The following is a 23,101-nucleotide window of genomic DNA, read 5'->3' as shown; positions in this document are numbered from 1 at the left end:
TGGCAGGACATGGGGAACACACACCCCAAGAGCGCAGTCGCTTGGCCCCTTCCGTGTGCAGCACCGTGCCAGGCTGCTGGGCTGGCTGTTGGTCCTTCTGCGGAGCGGGTCTCCAGGACATTCACCTTGTACAACCAGTCCCTCTGACAGCAGCAGCAGGTATCCCAGCGCTGCTGGGGAAATTGGTGTACTTCAGAAGCCAGTATCCACCAGGGCTCTGGGACACCTTGCCGAGCTGGAGAAGAATGATTGCAAACCTCAGTGTTAAGTGCCTGCTTGACATCCTCCTATGTTTTGTTTCTTTCTTTTTTTTTTAATACATCCTTAGGTATATGGGAAAGAAAAAGAAAAGACTTAAAAAAATTGAACCACACATTTTATTGGCAGAAAAAGAGAGAAGTCTCAGCATCATTTTTGCTCATGCCATGAGGAGATCAGCTGGGGCGGGGGGGGGAAGCCTGTAAGGTTTCAGAAAGCCAAGGACCGTAATGCTGAGGTTAACCTGCTCTTCCTGTCTGAGCTGAGCACCGCTTCCTCTCTCGCAACCCACTGGCAAGGTTAAGAGCTAACGGCTGGAAAGAGATGCTGCTGTTCACCCTGAAACCGATGTCTGGCATCCAGAGGGAGCTGGGCAACTCTTGTGATTCCCATAAGATCCAGAGTAAAATGTTGCTGAACAAACAAACAGATTATTTGTAAGCTCTGACAGCTAGAGACTCAAAAAACAAACAAACAAAAAGCATCTGATTTTGCAAACATTCTCCTGATTGGATGCAAATACTCACTCACTTTGGACATCCAGTTCTGAATTTGCCTTCAAGAGTTCTCCACTCTTCTTCATCATCCATTCCAGCAGCCATCCCAGAGCTGGCTTCTTACAATTCAGAGCATTTTAAACTGTGGAAAGGAAAATGCGGGTACCTTTGGGGGATTAAGAAAACAGCAATATCGGTGCATGTAGATACAAAGACCAAGAGAAAGGAGAGCCAAGAAAACAAGGGGCGGCTCTACAGCAGTGATATTTTGTGCCACTTGCAGAGTCAGCCATGGAGGGAGGGTGTAGCACTGCCAAGGACATATGCATGGAGGGAGGGCGGTGTGTCTAGCTCCTAGTGTGCAAATCTAGACATACTGGTACTTAAATATGATTCGCTTTAACAGACTTCTAAGAAAACACAACATGGTTCCTTTCCAAAGAGCAGACATTTGCTGAGGTGTAGTTGCCCAAGACGGTATGATTTTCCACATTGCTGTGCATGGTCTTCTAGCCAGTGGTGGCAAAACATGGAAAAAAATTGCTTGGCTTCGTAAAGTACCGGGGTGTGAAAACGTAAGCACATTTTGACTTATAATTAATTATTACCAAGATAGGGAGTAACCACATTAAGAGTGATTACACTGAGATGGAAAACTAGATCTTGCTGAGACTTCTTTTTTTCTTGACAAGTTCACTTACTGTTGCTTTAACCAACAATGCTGGTACAGGAAGAGCATTTCTAATCAGTCACTATTGCATGCTTGTTTAATTTTAATAGGCGTGATCAATACCATCCGCTCTTCCTTTAAATGCTAATGAACACTTTAATACAACAGATGTGGACAGACAGTACATTGCAGATTAGAGTTAAGCACAGCATTAAATTGCTTATAAACAGCAGAGGAATCCTTCTGGACATCGTGATAATCAGCCACAGGCAGCTGATAAATCTTGAACGGCCACCACCAGCCCACAGTGTCTGCTGGGCAGGGCCTTGTTTTCAGGCTGGTGCAACTGCACTGCCATCCTCATCACCCTGGAAGAGAAATGGACCCTTCCAAACTCTTGCAATTTCTTTCTAGCATTTGTGCAGGCCCAACCCTGAAACAAGATCTCGTTTCCTGAGATGCATATCCAAATTTTCATAACACAAGCACATTTTTAGCAAGTGCTCTCAGGTGCAGTTACTATCAGCTGGTATCCGCCAGCCCATTTTGGTAATGGCAAGAAGTGTTAGGGAAGGATCCCCAACCTAGACAAAATCCAGTATCCTGCTAAGTTGTGACAGAGAAACATCCAATGGTAGATTGCCCACATCCCACAAATTAGTTGTCAGGCTCAGTAAACCAGGGTCAGAAGCTGGGTTACTAACTACCTTTCAACTAGTCTGAAGCCACAAGAAAGCGGCAAGCTTTGTTATCACAGAGCTTCACATGCAGCCCCGTGCACTTCCAAGTGAAGTTTCTTACTATTTTTTCTGCTCTTAACTGTTGTCAGAGGAAAAGGTGCTTAAACAACAGAGATCCAGTTCCTGACACCTGGTATCAGTTGTGTCCTGCTCCATTGGTTTTTGATGGACCCTGTCCTGAATTCATGAAATGTGAGTCCGAGTTCACTCTGGCAGGTATTGGGAAACCCACCACGGGGCTCAGGCCTCACTGGGGCTGGTGGGAATCAGAGGAGAGCTGCATGTACCCCCAGGAGTGGCCTTTGTGTGGAGCAGGGAATTTACATGTCCTTTTGAACATCCAGTGACAGGGCTATGGTGATGGGGGTCACCAAGGGGGTGATGTGCCAGCAGCTCCTCCAGCATCACTCACAACTACACAGCACTGCTTGGCCTGGAAGGTGTGTAGCACCTTGTTCAAAGGCATGTGATTTAGTTTCTTGGCTTTCAGATGGTACCATGCATTGCTTTGGGTTCAGCTTCCTTTATCTGTGCCTTTTTTTTTTTCTCTTCTTGCATCTTGAGAAACCCTAACTTTTTTCTTTTTTTTTTTTTTTTTTCCTTTTTAATTGTGTGAAATCAACTTGGAGTGAAAAGGCTAAGAAGAAACTTTCTGACGACAAGTGAGTCTACAGCTGTGTCTTTGTTCTCAGTGGAGCTAAAGACCACATTAATCAGAAACTTTGCTGACCTTGTCTTTACTACCTGAAGACTGAAAGACAAAAGCGACAGAGTCTGGCCACATTTAAAAATTCAATTAAAAAATGCCTGCTGCCCAGGAAAACATTATGGTAGACCTCAGTGGGGTTACATGTAACTGTGATAAAGGCAATGCCTTTTTCTCCCTCTGCATTTATTTTTTCCCCCAAAAGAATAAAGCCTAGTTTTGTTTCTCCTTCTGATTATGACAACAGTGTATGTGACAGAGTGTGCTCAGTGGTGTCAGGGAGCTGGTGTCAGGGCTTTTAATAAAGAGCAAGGAGAGAAATTCGTGAGAGGGGATGGCAGGCTGGGAGCCGAGAAGTGAAGCTACTGCAGTGGACCTGAAGAAAAATGTCCCTGTGTTCCTATTTTTTCAGACTACTCTGATAAAAATACTACCTCTTCCTATAGCCCTGGCAGAAGCAGATTGAACAAGGGGTAAGGAGACCCTGCTCAGAGCCAGACTTGGCATCTGCAGACATGAGCGAGGCAAGGGGAGATGTAGCAGCACAACGCCTTCCCTAAGGATGAAACGGAGAGCTTTTCGTTACAGCATCCAGCTGTGCCTTACTGATTTTATTACTGAAATATTAAGCAAATCAGTGGATATCCAGTCAGCTGAGAACACAAGCAGCCAAAGGAAGGGGAAAAAATAAAATTAAATCCCTTGGCGCTGACCATGACAGGAGAGGTGGGCAGCTCTCCCCTTCCACTGCCAGGCCCCGGGCTGTGCCGGCCAGCAAGGGAGATGGCATCCCAGCTTCAGTGTGGCAAATTAAATAGAAGCAGGTGTATCTTCTCTGGGTTGAACATTCAGTTAAATAAAGGGGCAAATTCCTCCCTCAAAACGTCCTCCGGCCCCGCCAGCTCCCCCTGGGCCTCTCCTTTCCCGGCTTGCCGGTGGTCTGCCTGTGAGGCTTCTTCGCATGCTGCACCTTTATCCACCCCACCTCGCTGACTCTGCTCTCCCCTTCACCCCTCCTGGGCTCGCTGTCGCCCTGTGGGGGCATACCTGGGATGGCCTTGGGCTGGGGGGAGCTGCGGGAGAACCTGCGCTGCTGGGAGGCCGGGGAGCCCGCTGGCGAGGAAGTCCTGTAGGCTCTTCCCGAGTGCCGGGTGGGCACCGGGGAGCTGGTCCCACTGTGCCGCCCGTCTGAGGAGCTGCGGGAGTTACCACTGTGCGAGGCATTTCTGCCTTTGCCGGCAGACCTGTCCCTCTCCGAAGGGGTGTCGGAGGCCGTGCTGGAGGTGCTGCTGCCCTTCGAGTTCAGGTGCAGGTTCGAGAGGTTTCTCGTCAAACTGTGTGAGAAGGGAGAGGAGTTTCTGGTGTGGCTGATGGACGTGAACTGGTAACTGACAGGGGCGCGCATCCTCCTCACAGCAGCGGCGTAGGAGTCCTGGCTGCGAAGGTAGGGCAGGTAGTGGGTGACGGTGGTCGGGCTGTGGGGGTGGCCGTGCTGGAGAGAAATGGCTTTCGCTATTTGCTGCATACGCAGTGTCTGCATCCACTGGCTGTCGATGCCTGGCAGGGAAATGGAAACAGTCAGCTTTCTGTGAACTGATGGAAAACTGTTCTCTGGTTTTCTGAAGGCGTGAGGTTAGGTACCAGGGTTTATTTCAGAACCTCAACATGTCTCATGCCACCCTTTCCCTCCCAACTTTGCAGCAAATAGTCCTAGGTTTGAGTATGTTCAACATTATGAACATAATGTTGGACTTTTAAAATAGCAAGTGATGCAAATATTTCTGGTGCCAGTGCAGATTATGGAGCTTAGACTAGAAGACACTTACTGAACCATCCATTTGGCTGGTCAGGTGGGTTCCCACTCCCAAGTGCCTCCCAGTGTTTTTAACTCAACCCGGTTTAAAACATTTCCTGTGAGGCTCCTGGCAGCCTCAGCAGATTTCTCCACAGCTTTCATTGCAGAAGAGCCTGGACACCTCCAGAGCAGACATGGAGTGGGCACCCCAAGGCGCTGGCACCACTGCAGTGTTGCCCTCTGCCTGCATCTCTCCCAGCCAGCACCGTCACGCTGTTCACAGCCAAGCACAGTGACAGAGATGGTGCAGATCCCAGGGCAAATCCCTGCTGTGGCAGCCGGATTCACCTCCTCTCACGCCGTTTTCTCTTTTAACTGCTATACACCACAAAAACCAGAGCCACTTCAGTTATTATTACTACAAATTCAGAAGTCAATCCACTTTACATGTTCCGGATACTGAGTCCAAGCCCCAGCTACACCACTCTGCCCAGCTTCATGCAGAAAATCAGCTCTGTATGTGGAGAAGCTGGTGAGGCAGCAGGCTTCAGCCAGGATAGCTCAGACAGTGCTTAACTGAGAGCGACTCAGGGTATTACAGTTCCCTCACACCTACTGTCACAGCCCCGGGGTTGTAACAAAAGTTGTCGCTCCCAGAGATCAAACTGAACCACTTTTGAAAGTCAGTCCTGTGGTTTGCACGAAAGCCTATAGCAAATGCAAGAGTTGTAAATGTCCCACTTGAACTGAGGGCTGCCTGGTTTGCTACTTTATGGGTAGAGCAGAGACCAGGAATTCCTCTTATCTGAAGCCACAGCTTTGTCCAGAAACCCATGGGAAGCAGCTCAAGTAATTTTGCTCTAGAGAGATTTGAATGATTTGTCCTTAAAGACTGCTAATATCATTCCAACAGGAAAGTATAACCCCACCAGCTTGAAGCAGCATAAACATGACCAAAATGTTGTCATCTTCAGCAGAGGACCCCAGCTCTTCTCTCGCCTTTTGCTGATTTTCCAGGGAAAGAGTTTCTATGCCGTGCGCCCTCTGCCTCTTTCCGGAATGGTGCATTGGCCACGAGGAGTTTTGTGTGAGCTGGGTAGCGGCGCTGTCCTTGTTAGGATTGCTCCTGCTAAGGTGTAATGGATGGTCTCTTCCGTTCCTCCCTTCCCTAAACTTTGCTGGAATCCGAAGAGGTTTAAATCAGTTCAACTTAATGCCAAATATGTCAAAAGGAAACTGTCTTTCCTATCAAAGTGCAAGTGTGACACTGCCACAGCAGATAGCCCCAGCCGCACTGACAGATGAACCTCCTTTCATTGAAAGACAGATGAGAATTGCCTTCTCTGCTTCTTAACCTATTTGAAAGTCATGATTTCAAAAGAAACATGCATGCTGAAGTGTACTTTCTAGACACCATCCCCTCTACCATTCCCCTGTGCCCTCCTGCCAAGACTGTGGATGTAAAACATAGACCTCAAAAACCTGGAAGCAGCAGGCTCAGGACTTGAATCTGGGTCTTAATTTGTTAACAACTCTCAGGTGGCCACCACGTGCCCTGCGGGACCAGTGCCGATGCTGTCCTGAATGAGGGGCTCCCTCCAGCACCTTCAGGCTGTTCAGTCCCTGCTCCTTACAGCCAGCTGTGGTGGCCAGTCCAGGGACCAGCTGCCCAGCAGGGACCTCCCAGTGCGCCCTGTGGGGCTGCTTCTCACCTCTTGCAGGCTGGGGGGCTTCTCACCTCATATAGTCTCTGAGCCACCAACTCTGTATCCTGAATTAAATGCTCTATGTGGCAGCCCGCAGAAGTAGTACTTTCATTGCTGGTTAATTTAGCCTCTTAGACAGGTATTACCCTTACCTTTGTGCTTGGATTTGGTAGTGTTTTAAACCTGGGGCAGGTGGTCTGGTAAAGAAAACAGGCCAGAAGCTTTGTTAGAGCCGAGGCACAGCTTTCACGCTGGCTGGTAACCCACCTCCTTTGAGCTGTGCCTATTCACTGGGGTGCTGGCAATACATTAATGCCTTCACGTAGCTCCTCCGTGTGCCAGAGGGACAGACAAGCTCTCCCACCGCTCACCACACAAAAATGAAAGCAGCTTGGCTGACTGCGGTATAGCCAGCCTGTGAAGATACAACACCAGACTTTGGTATAGCTGTATGGCTCATCATCCCAGACCCAGGGTAACCTCCATCAGCAGAGCTTATCTGCACTGAAGAGGTATCTTTTGGGACATGCTCTAGGTTACAAAACACAGTTGTGTTGCAAATGGATCACAAATGCTTAGGAATAAGACCACCCATTTTAGACATGTCTGTAGTGTAAACCCAGCACCTCTCAATTCATGAGGCCGCTCTTCTACGTTTGGCCGTAGAGCTACACAACTGGAGAAGTTCACCCTCCGCTGACTGGTATCTTGTTCCACCTTCTGTGCTGCCTCTCAGCTGTCCCAAGCCAAACATTTCTGCAGCTCTACTGTGAAGTCAATCAGAAAAACGGCTTTGGCTAACAAACACCTTTACCAAAAGAACAGCAAATCTTAAAGGCAAAACAGTGCTACAGTCAATGGAGCTGTTTGACTACGTCAGTGGCGTACTTTGGTTAGGAAATGAAGACTGCAGCGTAGAGCCCATTGTATCATTAAATGTATTTCACTGAACAAGTCGAGCCCCAGAAGCCGTAACAAACACCATTCCAGCAGTCAGGTAACGAGGAGCCAGGGCTGGCCTGAACAGGCAGGCTGAGCTGTGGAAGAGCGCAGTGGGAAGAAGTCTTGGTGAAGAAGGTGGGGATTTGGAGGAGAAGGGCAGATCTGCTAGCTGATCTCCCAATCCAGCCTCCACAAGCAGACTTTGGAGAAGAGCAGGCCTGCCATTGTGGAAAGACTACCATGGATGTGTACGCATATGCCAACAGAGAGGGGAAGAAGCTGCACCATAGGCAGAAACACCTCTCGCAATGACCTTCTACACTGGAGGGTGTCAAAAGGTTGACCCAAGGCCAATCCAAGGAAGAAGTTGAAAAAGTGTCTGTATTTAAGGCTGCTTACTACTGGAAGAATTGAAGCATTCAAAGTTTTGGAGCAGAAGGATCTGAGCTCTATGTCTGCTGTTGATGTGCACCTGCAAGTGATTACAGTAAGACCAAAGACTCACATTGGACTGCTTCCAGCATGCTTCCTATAGGAGCATACAGGTCATCCCCCTTAAATCACACTGTGATACAGAACATGATGCCACCCAAAGTTTAGCCTTTAAGCTAAGTTAGACATGCCAGAGTGCTCCTGCACGCATCTACCAAGATGTCATAGGGACCACCAATGCCAGCTGATGCTGCAAGATCATGCTCTGTTGTTGGAACAGAATAATGGCATTGACTTTTTGCCATTCTCCCCATATACGTCTTGCCCATGTCAGCAATAAAGTTTGCATGTACTGACTTACTTGAGTCGGATCTGCTCCGTGAATTCCCCTCCGAGTTGGGGAGCGAGGTCTGTATCATGAGCTGTACTGTCTCAACCTCGTCCTGCGCTTTCACCTTGCTCCAGCAGATAGCTTGGATGTGCCTGGTGGTTTTGGGAGCTCTAACGTCGCTCTGCTCAGGAAGGACACAACACGCATGAGGACATAATGCACATGAGGACATCACAGGCTCTCCCACGAGGGGACTTCTACTAGCGCCTGGGTGGCAGCAACGTTTTCAATATAGAGTCTGTTTTACAAAACCACTTAGCCAGTTCTTAAGTATTTTTAGACTCCAGACAATTTTGGCTGGTATTTTGTGATTACGCTAAAAATGTGGTAGTGAATAACTGTTTCAGTTCTTGTACCATGTGGAGGAAAGATATGAAGGCCTTCCTCTACAAACACAAAAATGTATTTTACTAGTTATATAAATGTGAGTGTCAAATGGGGAGGGTTTTCTGCTAAAAGATGTAGGACTAAGCAGGTATTTTTGCAGGAGGACCCTCCACAAAACTTTCCTGGAGTATCAACCTCTTCAATTTGCTGCTAAGGGACTATGACTCCTGTGAGAAACTTCAGGCTGAAAGAAACTACTGCTCTTCATTTCTGAGACAGGCAAGCAAGGTGCAGGGTTTCCCTGTCTCTCCATCACTGCTTGAAACCTCGCTCAGGACAGAGCCGGAATCTCAATTATCAGCCTTCTTGTGACGCACAGCATTGGTCTTTATAAAAACACTTTTGTAAGTAACTGCAAACTCTTTTTACAAAGGCTAATTTCTATCACATTAAATTGTCTTCCAGGTTTTATTTCTTCTTATTTTACTCTTGATTTCTCGTTTTCTTTCTTCTTCTGTTGCTTCTCAGCTCTCCTAATTAGCACTTCATTGAAAAGTTAAAAAAAAACCAGTCTCTTCAAGTAACGCAAAAAACACTGACCATTACACTTCAAGCAAAAGGAGTTTTCATCCTTGAGAAAAAGAGCCGTCCCAGGCAGCAGTCTGAGGACATTGTCTCTGTAAACCTCATCAGCTTTTACACTGAACTGCAGATTTTACAATTAATTACAGGCTGCTGAGACTTGATTATAGGATATAACAAAGCCAGAGGATGCTATTTTCACACCTCCGATGTAGGTTTTATCTTGGATAAACAATTTTTAAATTTTTTTCTTAGTGCTTACCTCATATGTAACAACACATTCTACAGACTGGTGTTCTTCTATCCCCACAATCCATTTCTCCATTACAAACGGTGGCTGAAAAAAACATGGTGGGAGTTTTATAAGGTGCTCTTCATCTCCTGACTTGTTTCTGAAACACCCCAAAGATATTTTCAACATTTGTCTTTTTCATCTGTTTCCATATTGTTATCATCAATACTTTTCTTAAAATCTTATGAGACAAAGCAATATATTTTGGAATTATTTACTTCCTTGTTTACAAAAGGAAACCGAGAAGAGATTTCTACAAATAAAAGACAGTAGGTAAGACAACACGGACTGCTTTCATGGGGCATAAACCTTTTTCATTTTTGTGCAAGTACAGTTTTCTTCTGCTAGACTTACAGAGGGTCAGCAGGAAGAGATATCTGGAGATTCTCGGCGATATTCCCTGACAGATATAAAAACTTTGAAGTATGTGACAAGTTAATGTTATTGTATCTGGTTATTAGTTTATTTAACTTTAAGTCTTTTTTTTTAAAGAAAAAAATAAAATGTCCAAGATGAAATTTAAACATAAAACTATTTTGCTACAAAATAACGGTAATAATTAAAAAAATCACAGGTGTTATTCCAGAAACTATAAAAACACTATTAGCAAGAATTAAATATGAGAATCCTTTTTGGCAAATATTCATATTTTCACATTTTCCTTATAATTCTGACTGTTGAGAATCTGATTTTCAGTTTTTCCTCTAGAAAAAATAACCAAAGGTTCCCCCAAAATTTTGCCAAAAAATTTCACAGTTAAAAGCATTCAGGAGTTTGGGGGGTTTTATCAGTGCACACTAAAGCAGCATTCTAATTGGCAATCAAGCTGTATATTTTTTCATTTAGAAATTTATTTTCTTAGCTATTATCAAATGGAGCATATTAATAAAAACAAACAATAAAAAATACCAGGAAACAGAATGCCCTCCGCATTAACAAAGCTTCTGTTGCTTATGGTAAAAGCAGTAGAAATGCTGGCTGGTAAATATTTACAGGCAGGTTCTGAAAGAAGGTAAAATGCCCAGTGACACTGAATTGCAGATGTTCAGTGCTGTACTCTCTGTTGATGGGTTTCAGTCTTTGCAACCCATCGTTGCATGAAAGAGGGAGTTTTAGAACCATGTAAAAGTTCTAAAACCATGTCAAAAAAAAAAAAAAAAAGAAAGAGAGGAAAAAAAAACCCCAGACAAATCACATGAAGTTTCAAACTGGAATATTTAAATCACTTTCTTCTCTTGAAAAGGAAAGTAATTTTTTTAACATTCTTTTCTTTAAAATCCCCTTTCAGAGGATATAACATAGAATTAAAACAAGAAAATATAAATTAGTTCCTTCTCTTATTTTTCCATTGTTAACATTATTGTCAGCTTAAAAGAGAACCAAAATACCTAACTCCTATTATGATACAAATCTGTTTAAAATGTGCATTTTATTTAAAAGCTGTCAAGAGATTGAGCTTCTGCAAGCACAAAAGTCGACTGCTGTGGTATTTTAATGTCTTTGTTTGAGATCTGTGAATTCGCGAAAGCTTTAAGGCTGTAAATACCTTTGTCATCTTTAAAATCTCTACATCAGGTAGGTTAGTGTTGAATGTCACATCTTTTATGTAGGTTATTGCAATTTCATCCCCGTCCATCTCCATGTACATTTTCCATTTACAATCCTATGAATAATAAAAAAAGAATGTTGGATTGTTAGAATACAAATAATAATAATAAAAAAAGAAGAAACAAAACCAAAAGCCAAAACAACCCAAAGCCTAATCCTCAATATATGAGGGAAAAAAATATCCCAATGACAAAGATAAGGAACATACACATATTTTAGGATGTGCACATTTTTCAGTAAAAGTGTTGATAATGGAAAACCCTTGGGTTCTCGTTTGCTCTCCTCTTAGCTCACGCTGAGAGACAGTTGCCACGTTGACAGGTCTGGATGTCTTCAGAGGTGTGGATCCCTGTGACGGGCCCCAGGAGGACAGTGGCTTCACCCACCTGGATGGACAGCCCGTTGGAGCGGGTGGTCCAGGGAGCTCCGCACACCCACATGGCAGCGGAGGCGCAGGACAGCGGTGGGATCTGTCACCTTGGGTCACAGCCAATGCTGGCAGCCAGCCTCAAAGACACCTTCCCAGTGAACCCAGGAACAAACGCCCAGAGGGTCTGTGAAACACCATTTGGGCAGTCGCTCAAATAACGGGCAAAAGGATGAGCTGATTATTACAGCTCAATTATTTCAGATACTGAGTGCCCAGCGAGGCACTGAGCGTCCTCAACGCCTGCTCACCTCCAATTGCACTATTAATTATAAGCAAGCTCAGATTAGAAAATAATCATTGTGAGTAATCCCATGGGCTGAACACGGGGCCAACATCCAACGCTTTGCATAGGTGTGTGCCTGCAAGAGCCTGACAGCTCTGGCAGCATCCCGCAGGACACCTCACGTGGGCTGCGTACTGGGACCAGGGTCCATGCCTGGGGCCAGGGAGGCTCCCACTGGGGACCAGAGACTGCCTGTCCATGGTGCAAACCAGCCAACATTTGCTGGTGTGCTCGGCAGGTGCTTCAGGGATTACATACTGTCCAGTGCACCGAGCTCCTCCAAAAATCAGTCCCCTGAAGGACAAAAGGGCTGCAGTGAAGCAGAGTGTCTCCATCTCCAAGCAAGCAGGAGGGGATCTGCACTTCACAGACAGGAGCTCCTCCAGACGTGCCAGGGGTTCAGAAGGGTCTGCGTCCACCACACGCTGCCGGCCAGGCAGGTGCAGTCTCACCGTTGGTGGGAGGCAGTTGTCTCAATTCCACTCAGAAAATGCAAAAACTTTCAATGGGGACACAGATGGCCGCTTAGGGCCAAGGGCTTGCGTAAGCAGTTATTTGCACACACAAATGTACAGCAGCCTAAAAAGTATCCACTCGCACATGCGATTATCTGCTAGTGTTTGCACGTGCATCTCTCATAAATGTAACGTAGAAGCTCAGCCCTCAGAAGTCTCAAAGCTTTCAATCAGGCATTGAATTGGCAATTCCAAGATAAAAGAAAACTGAAGTATAATCATTTCCGAACCACGACAACAAATTATGCTCATGAAAGCATTTGGCCCTGTGTGTCCATCTGTCCCCATTGAAAGCTTCAGCGTTTTATGAGCAGAGTGGACGTGCGAGTTGGTTTTCACATCACCCTGCTGTGAGTTTGAGCGAGGGGAACTGCGGTCCAGTGGCCAGGGCAGCAGACCGAGACTCAGAGGCACCGAGTTCAGTTTCCAGTTCTGCCATCGGGTTCCTGCGCAACCTGGTAAGGCGCTGAGGTTGCCCCGTGCCTCCATTTCCTAATCACAGACTGCATCTCTTCGCACGTTCTTTTTCTGTCTTGCTTTTTTGGGCTGTGAGCTAATCTAGGGTTACGCCTGTCTCTTCCAAGGTAGGTAGAGCGTGACGCACCAGCCCTGACGTCGGCTGAGGACTGTGCATCCTATGTAACTGAACAGCAGCAGTGAAGAGAGTTGTCTTTGACTCCTCCTTGCCTCTCAAACTGTGCTCCTCTCCCTGCCCATATCGTCCTTGTTGCCAGACTTTTCTTGCAGAACTTCCTAAATTCATGCTACTTGGATTCACTATTGCAGATCAAACCTGACGTTTGAGACAAGATGCTTGATGACATTTATTAGTTTTACAAAAACACCTGAGCCAAGTAACGAACAAAACATTGACATAAAATACTATCCTCCAGTTAATTCAGTACACCTCTTGCCATGAGACCAGTGCCAAGCACCTGAGATCCAGAGCCGCACCTTGTGCCAGGGCTCCTGTGCTTTCACGACTCAGGATTTTGTGCTGTTGTCTCATATCTCCTTACAGACCAGATCTGACAAACGTGAGCTTTTAATAAACAACGTAAATCTACCGACCATCTCTAAAGAAAAGGCTGACAAGCTGTGTAAATCCAGTGTCTGGCAGGCGGTGGGCACCTGCCAGTGCCCAGCCCCTCGCCGGATCTGCCGCTCACGCAGGAGCCCTCTCCGTGCGGTAACGAATCAGGCTGCCCCACGCAGCTGTGGATGCACAAGCCCTGCACAAACACCGCCTTCCCCGGCTCCGAACAGCAGCTTCAGAGAAAGAAATACACTCTCCTGTCCTTCAAATCCAGCCCCCAAACCCCTGGTCCTCCTTGGAGTCCTCTCCAGCCACACCGCACAGACACCAAAAGGGCAAATTACCACACCAAACGTACCCTCTCTGGTCACTCAGAAAAGACGGGTGTCATTTTATTTAGAAAGGTTTTCATTTTACGTTATTGTAAAATCATCAGTGGAAAGGGGAAAGAAAGAATGAGACAGAAAGGGAAATACATAGAGGAGAGAAAGGGAAGGAGAGGCTGTGCAAAAAAAAAAGAAAAGATAGAAAGAAACAGAGAAGGAAGGAAGGAAAAGGGAGGAAAAAAGACAGCAGCTAGGTGACTTTTGAATCAAGGCCCTTGGGAAAATATCTAAGGTAAGTAGATGGCTACTTGTCTTACAAACTTGATAACTATTTTGTTCAGCCACAGAGTAAATAATGCGAGATTTGTGTGCTGCAAAAAGAGACATATTTCCCTGTTTTCCAACTGAGTTTAAGGTTCTTGTTTAGCAATGAATGGAGAGTGATGCTCAGCCACTTAGGCAAAAATTTGGCTAGAACATGTCTGTCAATTCTTTGATGAATTGGAGCCATAAGATTTCTTGGATCGAGAATACATTTAGTGCCAGTCTTATGTGGGAAAATAATTTGGAAATGTCTTGTTCCAAATGTCTGGCTGATAAATATACTTACACAAGTCCTTCAAAGAGACTTCCCTGGACATCTTGTAATTCAACATTAAAATACCTCCCAATATTTACCTGCTCACTTTTGATTTAAATAAAGAATTTCAGCTTTTTGTTTGTTTTTTTTTTAAAGCTACTTTCAGAACTGAGAGGCACAACCAGTAAAACTTTGTGTGAAAAAAATTTCCGAATAACACTTTGAGAGAAAAGCCAATAAATCAGCAACCTCTGCAAATGACTATAGAAAAGAAAAGCAAATCACACATGTATTTTGAGCCGCTTCTCCTCTGCTTCAAACCAGAAAACAAGAACACTCTAAAAATTAAGTCTACTGCTTACTGTGGTGACAATACTTCTTTAACCCCATATGCACTAACATCCGCAACAAAAAATGAAAGGGAAATGAAAAAGATCAGGCACAGGCTTTAAACAACAAACATGTCTCCTGCAACAGCTTAAAACTTGCTGGGGAGACACCTCATTTTTCAAGAAGGCCCAAAGCCTGGATTAATTTTAAAACCAGCGGTTGCAATAAATATTTTTTTTTTAAAGATTGAAGAAAAAATGGAAACGGCATTGTGGCAGGCAACTGGATATTAGAAGAAAAGTAAGATGTAACACAAGATGAAACAAATATGAAAAAAATTTTGGTCATGCTGGTACTAAAAGTAGTAGCATGTTGATGATTTAGGTCCCCAGAAGCTCCTTTACATTCTTAGCTATTATCTATCTCAGCTGCTGAAACCTGCTGTTTTAAAGGCATTAGAGTAGAACATCTAGTGACAGCACTTGGGTTATTTATCATTATGTATCACCCTGCTACACTATATTTTATTATTCTGGATTTAAAGGAAGATAACACAATTATAGTTAATTTGCTTCTCTTCTTTATATATATAGTGTCATGACCCACCACGGCTTTGTCCCATGAGATATTTTTAACCAAAAAGAAATCCACAAGAAACTCTCCCTAAAAATTCCATTAATAACCTCTTGTAGCGTGTATAGGTTGCAGGGTCTGGAACTAAGAATGTTTTAATCTCTTCAGCAAAACAATGTCTCATAATGATGTACAGGACTATTGCTGCACTGATGAAGAATCATACATAATTCAGCACCTTTCACTTGGCACCACTGTGATATCCTCATTAGCAGTGGCTCACAGTGGCTGTCAGATGGTGTCCATGCGAATGCAGGCATTATATTGTCTTTGAGATGTGCAGCTGCTTCCATGACACTGCCAGTATATAAAAACATGACGCCAGTTTGTTTTATTTAGTGCTAAACCTTCCAGTTTGTAAAAACAAGGCTGACACAGAGCCTGACATGAGGCAGTGAAAATAATTAGCTCTCATTTTCTCAGCCTCCTATTTCCTTCTCCCCGCTGTGTTCTCTTTCCACTAAACCACCACATGTCAGTCGAAATGGGAGGCAATTAGTGGGCTCATTTCAGTCCCCACAACTGTGCTGAAAAGAAAGTATTTATGATGGCACAATGAACAGCTGAAAGATTAAATAACATTTGCCTTTTGAAAAGAAAATGACTTCTAGCTAAATGGGCAATTTTTGATTATTCTCAAACAAGCTTAGAGTAGTTGGTTTTTAAAATACAAGAAAGGAAAATGAGTCATTTTTAGGTGAAAGAATCAAATAAAACTTGACACAGTAATGCAAATAACTGATGTTTTATTGCAAAATATGTAAATGTGTTATACCCTTAACAATGGCTGGTGTCTCAGGTCAGGGCAGGCTGTTGCCAGCCGGGCTCCAGCGAGAGAAGGTGGCTCCACCGCCGGTTTTCTTTCAGCTGTGCAGGCAGAAAAAAACAGGGGCGGAGGGGAGGCTTTCTCAGAGAGATGGTCTTAAAACATACAGAAACAAAGCAAGAGAAAGATATATTTATGTTATCAGTTGCCTGGGTGCCTTCTCCGAAAGCCAGATCACTTGCTCCTCCACAAGGCAACAGGCACCGGCTGGCTGGAGCTTCACCTGGAGAAGCACGAGGCCTTTTGAACATCTAGGCAGAGCACCCGGCAGTACCAAAAATATGTGTCCCCTGACAGCGCCCTTCTTTAAGATCCAGCGCCGTGAAGCTCTGTGCCGCCACAGAGGGGAATGTAATGGTAAATACCGGGTGCTGCTACGTGCTGGGGGCTGGTGCCCCGAGAAGGGGGGCGTGCAGCAGCCGAGAGGGAGCGCTCTGCGAGAACTGCGGTCCTGAGCCTTGCTGTAGTGTGTACCAAAAGCTGCCCTTGCCATGTGATCAGAAGCAAAGGGGGATTGCGGCGGTCGCAGGCATCATCATCCACAGGAGCAGCCTGCTTGTGACAGTGGGATTGCGAAGGTGGAAGGGTGGGTAACACGGGTCCCTTTCCTAAGGCTGTGCGGGTGCCCTCCTGTGTCTGAGCCAGCCCTGTCCTCCGGTGGCATTTCCCGCAGACTGCCTGTGGGAACATTATTGCCATGCAGGCACCGCGTCCCCACCGATGGCAGGGCAGTGTGCGGAGGCTGCAGCTCACACACGGGGCTGGCTGCCCTGCAGGACTTTGGCTGCAGGGACAAGGGCGCATGGGAGCTCTGGAAAGGCATGGCAGTGCCACTGGCCATGGCCTGCGCAGGCAGGGGACAGAGGCTCCTCTTCCAGGCTTTTGTCTGGAGAGGACATGTGCCAAGCCTACAAACCACTGGGAACCTGTCCCTGCTTCTGCAGACATATTCATGACCGAGGCCGTACGCGTGAGAGACAACGTGTGGAAGGCAGCAAGTTAATTCAGAGTGGACAAAGTATAAAAATAAAGCTTGAGATTAAAAAGTCTAGAAATTCAAGTGAGCAAATTACCTAGCTGAAAAGTCTATATGCTTCTTCAGGATTATGGAAAAGTCGATCATCTCTGATGGGAATCCCTGGCTCAGCACTGCCTACAAAATGATTTTTAAAGGTATTGGCTTGAGTTTCTCAGTTAAAATGGATCAGTTAAATGGATGCTACAGCTGGAGCAATCCCAGTGGAGGTGATGGAGTTATACCAGCACCACCTCATGTATAAACAATATGTGATCCAGAAAAGCCTCTTTGAAAGAAAATATGAGGAGCTCAGATGACCTGCACTAAACCTCTAACACCCTACCACTGATCCACCTCCTCGGTGGACTACATCAACCAGTTCTTAGTGGTGCTGTTTATATTTACATGTGGCTGTGGTTTCATTTTACAGCTTAGGTCTTTTTTTTTCCTTCACTAAGTATTTACCCCTTTACTGACTAGGAGCAAATCTATGAAAATGGCACACAAACACATCTACTCCGATTCTTGCATTAACTATTAGCCTTTAGTAGTGAAAGCACTGTGCTTTGAGATGTAATTAAAGAGAGAGGCTTTAGCAGATGAGGTTTTGAGATAAGGTTAATAACTCCACCTTAGAAAGTCAAGTATTGACTTGCAAGTATTTTGCAAAGGAAGTGTCAGATGAAACCAATTCCTCTGCCAGCTTTACTTACTGAAGTGGGTTAGAATACCTACAGAGCACGGGGAATATATATGGCTGAAAATCTGCAAAACTGGAATTTTAAATTTTAGACCTTGGCCCTTGCTTTATTTTTTGCCACATTTGTAATGTGAGGCGTACCTTACTCAGCAAATTGAACTGGTGATGTTATATCACGTCTGTCTGAGCTAGGCATTATTTTTAAGAAAGTAAAGAAAGGTTTTATCAGTGTTGATGTAGTAGGAGGGTGGAGAGGAAGAAGCAGCAGAAATGGTCTCAAGCATTTGTGAAACTGCATTCCAGTTACAACTATTTCAGTACTGTTTTTTTCTGGTACTGCCTGCATTTTGCCAGCCCGTGTTTCTCCACATGAAGAGTTGGTCACAATGTCTCTCTAAAGTAGCCGTAATATTACATTCACTTTTGCACTACACATTTAAATAATGGATATTCCAGACTAGAAAATAGTTCACACAGCTAGCAGATGGTTTTGAAGAGGCTCTGCTCCTTACCTTGTCAAATGGAGGGAGAGGTAACTGGGGAAAAATAAGGCAAAATGGTGAGCCAGCTTCAAGGCTTTGTGTTTGGATGTAGGTCAGATTGTGCCACACTCGGTAAAAAATGAAAACATTCAAAGGCATCTGCCCTTTTGAGGACCAAAACTAAAGAATGCATCAACAGGAGACAAAAAGACTGTGAACCATCCTTCTTAAGGGGTTGGATGATTCATCAGTGCAGAGCTGACACAGCTCAGACACCTTTCCCTGATTGGGAAATTTTAATGAGCCACCTAGGATGAGAAAGCCATTGAAAATTCCCTCTGCAGTTCTGCGAATCAGCTCAAGCCACAATTGCCAGGGTTTGTTTTTTTACCCCCTTTGGTATCTTGGAGTTAATTGGTGTCCCTCTTTTTTTTTTTTAATTTGTGGGAAAAAAAATCATATTAAATGTCTAAATCTATCACCTTTCAGCTCAGTGGGAATTGTGTACAGAAAGGTCATTAAAAGGAAGTGAATGGAAGTAACCACATAACTCGGACTACAAGAGTTGGAAAAGAAACCTCTAAAAACCAGGTTAGCTTCGCAGTGCTCGCTCCTGATGCATTCGGAGAGCACAGAGGTCAACTGAGCTTTCATCACCTCCAAAGATGCCACTAAAAAGGGAAGGAAACTGTAATGAAATGACTGCATCTATCAGCTGGTGGAAACCAACATAATCCCACTAGAAGATGCAGTTTAAATTAGATAACAAATGTGAGGCTGGTAAAGTCGTGTGCTGGGAAGTCAATGTTTCATTCAGCGTACAGACAAAGCTGAACATTCAAATGCCATCCTGAAGTGTATTTATCAGGATTCTGGCTAAAAGGCACTGCCATTCCTAAGGCCCTTAAGTTTCTGCCTGCTTACGGTGAAGATGCACTGGTTGTGCCGACAAGGCTCGGTGCAGTGCCAGGGAGAGGACACCTGTGCCCCGAGGAACCATCTTCACACCTGAGAGGATGCTGTGCTCTGACCAGCCAAACACCTCTGAATTAACCTGCACCCCTCAAATGGTTTCTGGGTCCTGGACCAGCTCATTCAGCACTATTATGCTCTGTGGCATTGTGGTTTGTCACGCTGCACATCGAGGCTGTGCCCACACCACAGCTTTAGTCTGGATCAGGAGCGTGCTTTTGTCGCATGTGCCCGACCTGTCCCGTGCTTTGGCAGAGCCGCCTCTGGGCGCACAGACCAGCTTGCTTCCAGGTGCAGCTACAGAAGGTGAGCTACCAGCACTAATGGGAACTCAGCTCAGGAGACCAGCGCAGAGCCAGCCTGGGGTAAAACCTCCCAGCATGGACTGCTCCCCTGTACAGAGTCCTTCCTGCAGCGCTGCACCAGCTCCCAGCCGAGCCTAAAAACCTCCCTTGATGTACACGGGTCTAGCAGTCTACACATCACCTGGGGAACATGCATTCTCAGCTCCCAACCCAGATTTGAGCTTACTGCCTCCTTTTCCTCATGGCTAAAACAGGAAAAAGAGGGGGAGAAGATGTGAAGCAGCTGAGCAGGGGGCAGAGAGGGGGAGGCGCGAGCCTCATGGGCCTTGCAGGCCTCACCCTCTGGCCTCCTGCCGGGCAGCCGACTGGGCCCAACTCGGCCCGGCCCGGCTGCAAGAAGTGGAGAGGAGATGAGAAGTGAATAAGATGTAAAAAGGATCCTGAGAGACGTCTGCCAGCCTGTTGTGAGGAACGGCTGCAGACGCCAAGGTCAGTGAAGAAGGAGGGGGAGGAGTAATATGGCTCCTGGCCAAGATTCCTCTGCAACTCGTGGTGAAGACCATGGTGGAGCGGGTTGTCCCCCTGCAGCCCATGGAGGTCCACGGAGGAGCAGAGATCCACCTGCAGCCCGTGGAGGACCCCACGCCAGAGCAGGTGGAGGCCTGAAGGAGGCTGTGGCCCATGGAGGGCCCGCTGGGACAGCTGTTCTAGAGGGACTGCACCCTGTGGAAGAGATGACCCACACCGGAGCAGTTTCACGAAGGACTGTGGCCCGTGGGAGGGACCCCACACTGGAGCAGAGGAGGAATGCGAGGAGTTCTTCCCCCGACAATGATACAGCGGCATAAAACAATGCGTGATGAACTGACCGCGACCCCCATTCCCTTTCCCCCCCCCGTGCCGCTCGGGAGGGGAAGGTAGTAGAGATAATGTTAAGCCCGGGAAGAGGGAGGGGTGGGGGGAGGTTATCTTGTTCCCTGTCTCATTCTCCTGCTAATTTTAGAAATAAATGAATAGTTTTCCCCAAGTCGAGTCTGTTTTGCCCGTGACGGTCACTTTAAGGATTTCTCCCTGTCCTTATCTCAAACCTTGAGCCGTTTTTCTTATATCATCTCCCCCTGTTCTCTCGGAGGGTGGGGGGAGTGAGAGAGAGACTGCGTAGTCTGGTCCCGATCGGGGCTGAACTACGACAGCTTCTTAGTTAAGTCGCCAGTTACAGGAACTGATTAGGGTAAAGTTTTTTTGAGAAATTTGTTTTTAAACTGATATAGGCCAGCTTCTAAGCTATAAAGATGGTGGAAGGTATGATTCTGCTGACCCAGTTTCACAAAAACAGGCACCCATCTTTTACAAAAATGGGACAGTAAAAGAAGTTTGAACCCTTCGATCCTTGTTTACCCAGTATCTCCAGTTCACTTTGGAACAAATCTGGATGGCAGCAGTAGTTGGCCTAAAGCAGCCTCTAGGGGAGCTAGAAGATTGTATCCAGGGATTTTCAAAGCAGCAAGCTACTCAGATTTTCTGTACTGTATGTACCACACCAGCCTTTGTTAGTGTTATGTTTAAGGCAAATCACCTTGCTCACATTGGCCCTAGCATCTTGCCGAAAGCTTGGTCAATCTACTCCTTCCAGTCCGCCTTTTAAAACTGGCTTTGCTGCAACATCTTTAAAGGCAGGTATGAGTTATTAAGCAGACCGTAGACAGAAGTTTCCAGCCCAAACTCAGGTGACAAATGGTACATTCCCTGGAACGGCACCAGGGAGACAGGCGCTGCGGCGGGGCGGATGCCAGGGCAGGCATGCCCGGCACGCGCCCACAGCTGCAGAGCGAACGGCTTCCTTAGGAAAGGGCCCAACAGCATACAGAGCAGAGGGGACCAATTAGGAACTCATGGGGAAGGACCTAAAAAAAAAAGATCCTCAGTTGGCACATCAGAAACCTGCAAAGGTTATGCCAGCACTACCAGGCCCATCGAACTAGCCCCCTCCTCTTCTAACAATTCAGCTGCTCCCCCATAGGCTTTGGCACACTGTCTCATTTGCAAGTTGTGCCATCACGGCTGAAATATCTACTTGTCCTCAAACTTAGTAGGCATTAGTGCAACCTGAATTTCCTTCCAACGCTCAGAGGCCTGTTCACCCCCTCTCTTGCTCTTTCCTGGGGGAGACTGCCCATCTTCTTGCACTATGGCTCACAACCCATATTGGAAATGGAAGGGAGATACGAGTTATTTCATGGACTTGTAGTTCCTTGTAGAGTTGCATGTGGGAGGGAAAGATGCACACCTACAAAAAAGCAGCTGTACAGCATCATAAGCTACATGCATTCAAGAACACTGAGACAGTCTAAGTAATTCACATAGTGACAAAGAAGATCTTCATAGGAAAAAAAAGTCCTTAGGATAAAAGAAACAATCAAAAAAAGAAAAAATCTCCAGACAAAAAGCAAAAAGCGTTTTCAAATTGATGAAATTATTTCTGTACAAGTCCAAGTTCCTACTAAGTACAAACCTAAATGCTTTCTCTGCAAGCACCACCAAGTACAGAAATCAAGAGACTTCTGCAAACAATATGCCTTGAAAGCAAAGCAGCCAGATAACACAAGATGAAAGTCAGCCACCAACAAGTTTAGGGTGGACACACAATGCAGATTTGTCAAATACAAAAGGAAACAAATCCTGCTGTCACAACCCCTGACTCTAACTCAGAAATGCTTTGCACACCATTTCCACAGAGATGATTAATTCAAAAACCCTTGAACTCAGAGTCCATGGCAGGCTGGATAAAGAAAACAAAAAGCAAGGGACAAGCCTCACTCTCGAGAAAAGACAACCTGGTGGAAAGGCTTTGCTGGAACATCTGGAGTCGTCAACGCTCCCGTTACACAGGGCATAATGAGAGATCCTTGAACCAGCTCGGCTTGGAGCTGCGGTTTGATTAGGATGCGGCACGCCAGTAATTGCCTTTCACCAGCTGCTGCACAGTAGTTTTGCCGTCTGCAATGTGCTGCACTTACCCCTCCGTCTTTCCCCAGTACTGTGAGGGAACACAATCACCCCGAGGATGAGCCCCATCCTCCCCAGCTGGCAGCCATGCACGCCACATATTTTCCAAAATTCCTCTTGATTGCATGAAAAAACATCACCTTTCCGCAGAGACAAAAGTAGTAGTCTATCCACTGACATCAGGTGTACATCACTGCTCAACTGTCCCCTGGAACCAAAGACCTCCCTTTGAATGGGTTTTTCTGCATACATGGATTGTTATTTCACATCCATTGGGATAAAAGGAACAAAATGAAAGCCTGAATTACAAAAATTATGATTAAAAAAATTGTTCATGAGGAAATAAAAGCTTTCAGTCAAAACTTTCTGCACCTTTCTTTTCTTTATCACCTGCTCTGGAGTGCAGTTTCCCATCACCGATGCGGCCCTATGTGCCACCTTGACATTTGGTCATCACTTTCCAAAAGAGGATTCTCACAGCAAATTATATTTTTGTGGCCAGAAGGTACTGGACCCTCTGGTAGTGACTAAAAAGGTAACCAAACTAACCGATCCAGCGCTCCCAGCTTACCTTTGGACCATTTCCTGGCTTCAAGTGATAACCAAAAACAAGTTCAAGATTCACTACCTTCTCTATGTTTTCTTCAGTTCCACCTGCAGAATCCTGCCAAAAAAAAAAGGTGAGGTGAGACTTCACACCTACCACAACCTCC

The 23,101-nt window shown here is 45.7% G+C and overlaps 1 protein-coding gene across 10 annotated transcripts in view; it reads right to left on the bottom strand.

Annotated features, from left to right (window-relative positions):
• Positions 1-130: 130 nt before the first annotated feature.
• MAP3K20 (mitogen-activated protein kinase kinase kinase 20) overlaps positions 131-23,101 on the bottom strand; it is a 94,488-nt gene continuing 71,517 nt past the window's right edge. For 6 of the 10 annotated variants that reach the window (XM_086751513.1, XM_086751510.1, XM_086751511.1 and 3 more), the window contains 5 exons: positions 22,960-23,052; positions 10,885-11,001; positions 9,309-9,383; positions 8,108-8,258; positions 3,468-4,428 (listed from right to left, as the gene is read on the bottom strand). In XM_086751513.1, the coding sequence (XP_086607639.1) occupies positions 3,749-4,428; positions 8,108-8,258; positions 9,309-9,383; positions 10,885-11,001; positions 22,960-23,052 (1,116 nt within the window). In that variant the 3' untranslated portion in view covers positions 3,468-3,748. Of the gene's footprint in view, positions 236-359; positions 673-785; positions 898-930; positions 1,794-3,467; positions 4,429-8,107; positions 8,259-9,308; positions 9,384-10,884; positions 11,002-22,959; positions 23,053-23,101 lie in introns of those variants that run through there. The other 4 variants (XR_015258987.1, XR_015258988.1, XR_015258986.1 and 1 more) reach the window with 4 other exon arrangements.

Source organism: Chlamydotis macqueenii, chromosome 6, assembly GCF_036417535.1.
Source record: "Chlamydotis macqueenii isolate bChlMac1 chromosome 6, bChlMac1.mat, whole genome shotgun sequence".
NCBI lineage: Eukaryota > Metazoa > Chordata > Aves > Otidiformes > Otididae > Chlamydotis > Chlamydotis macqueenii.
Note: the sequence above shows the minus strand (reverse complement) of the source record. Positions and strands in the feature narration are given on the sequence as shown.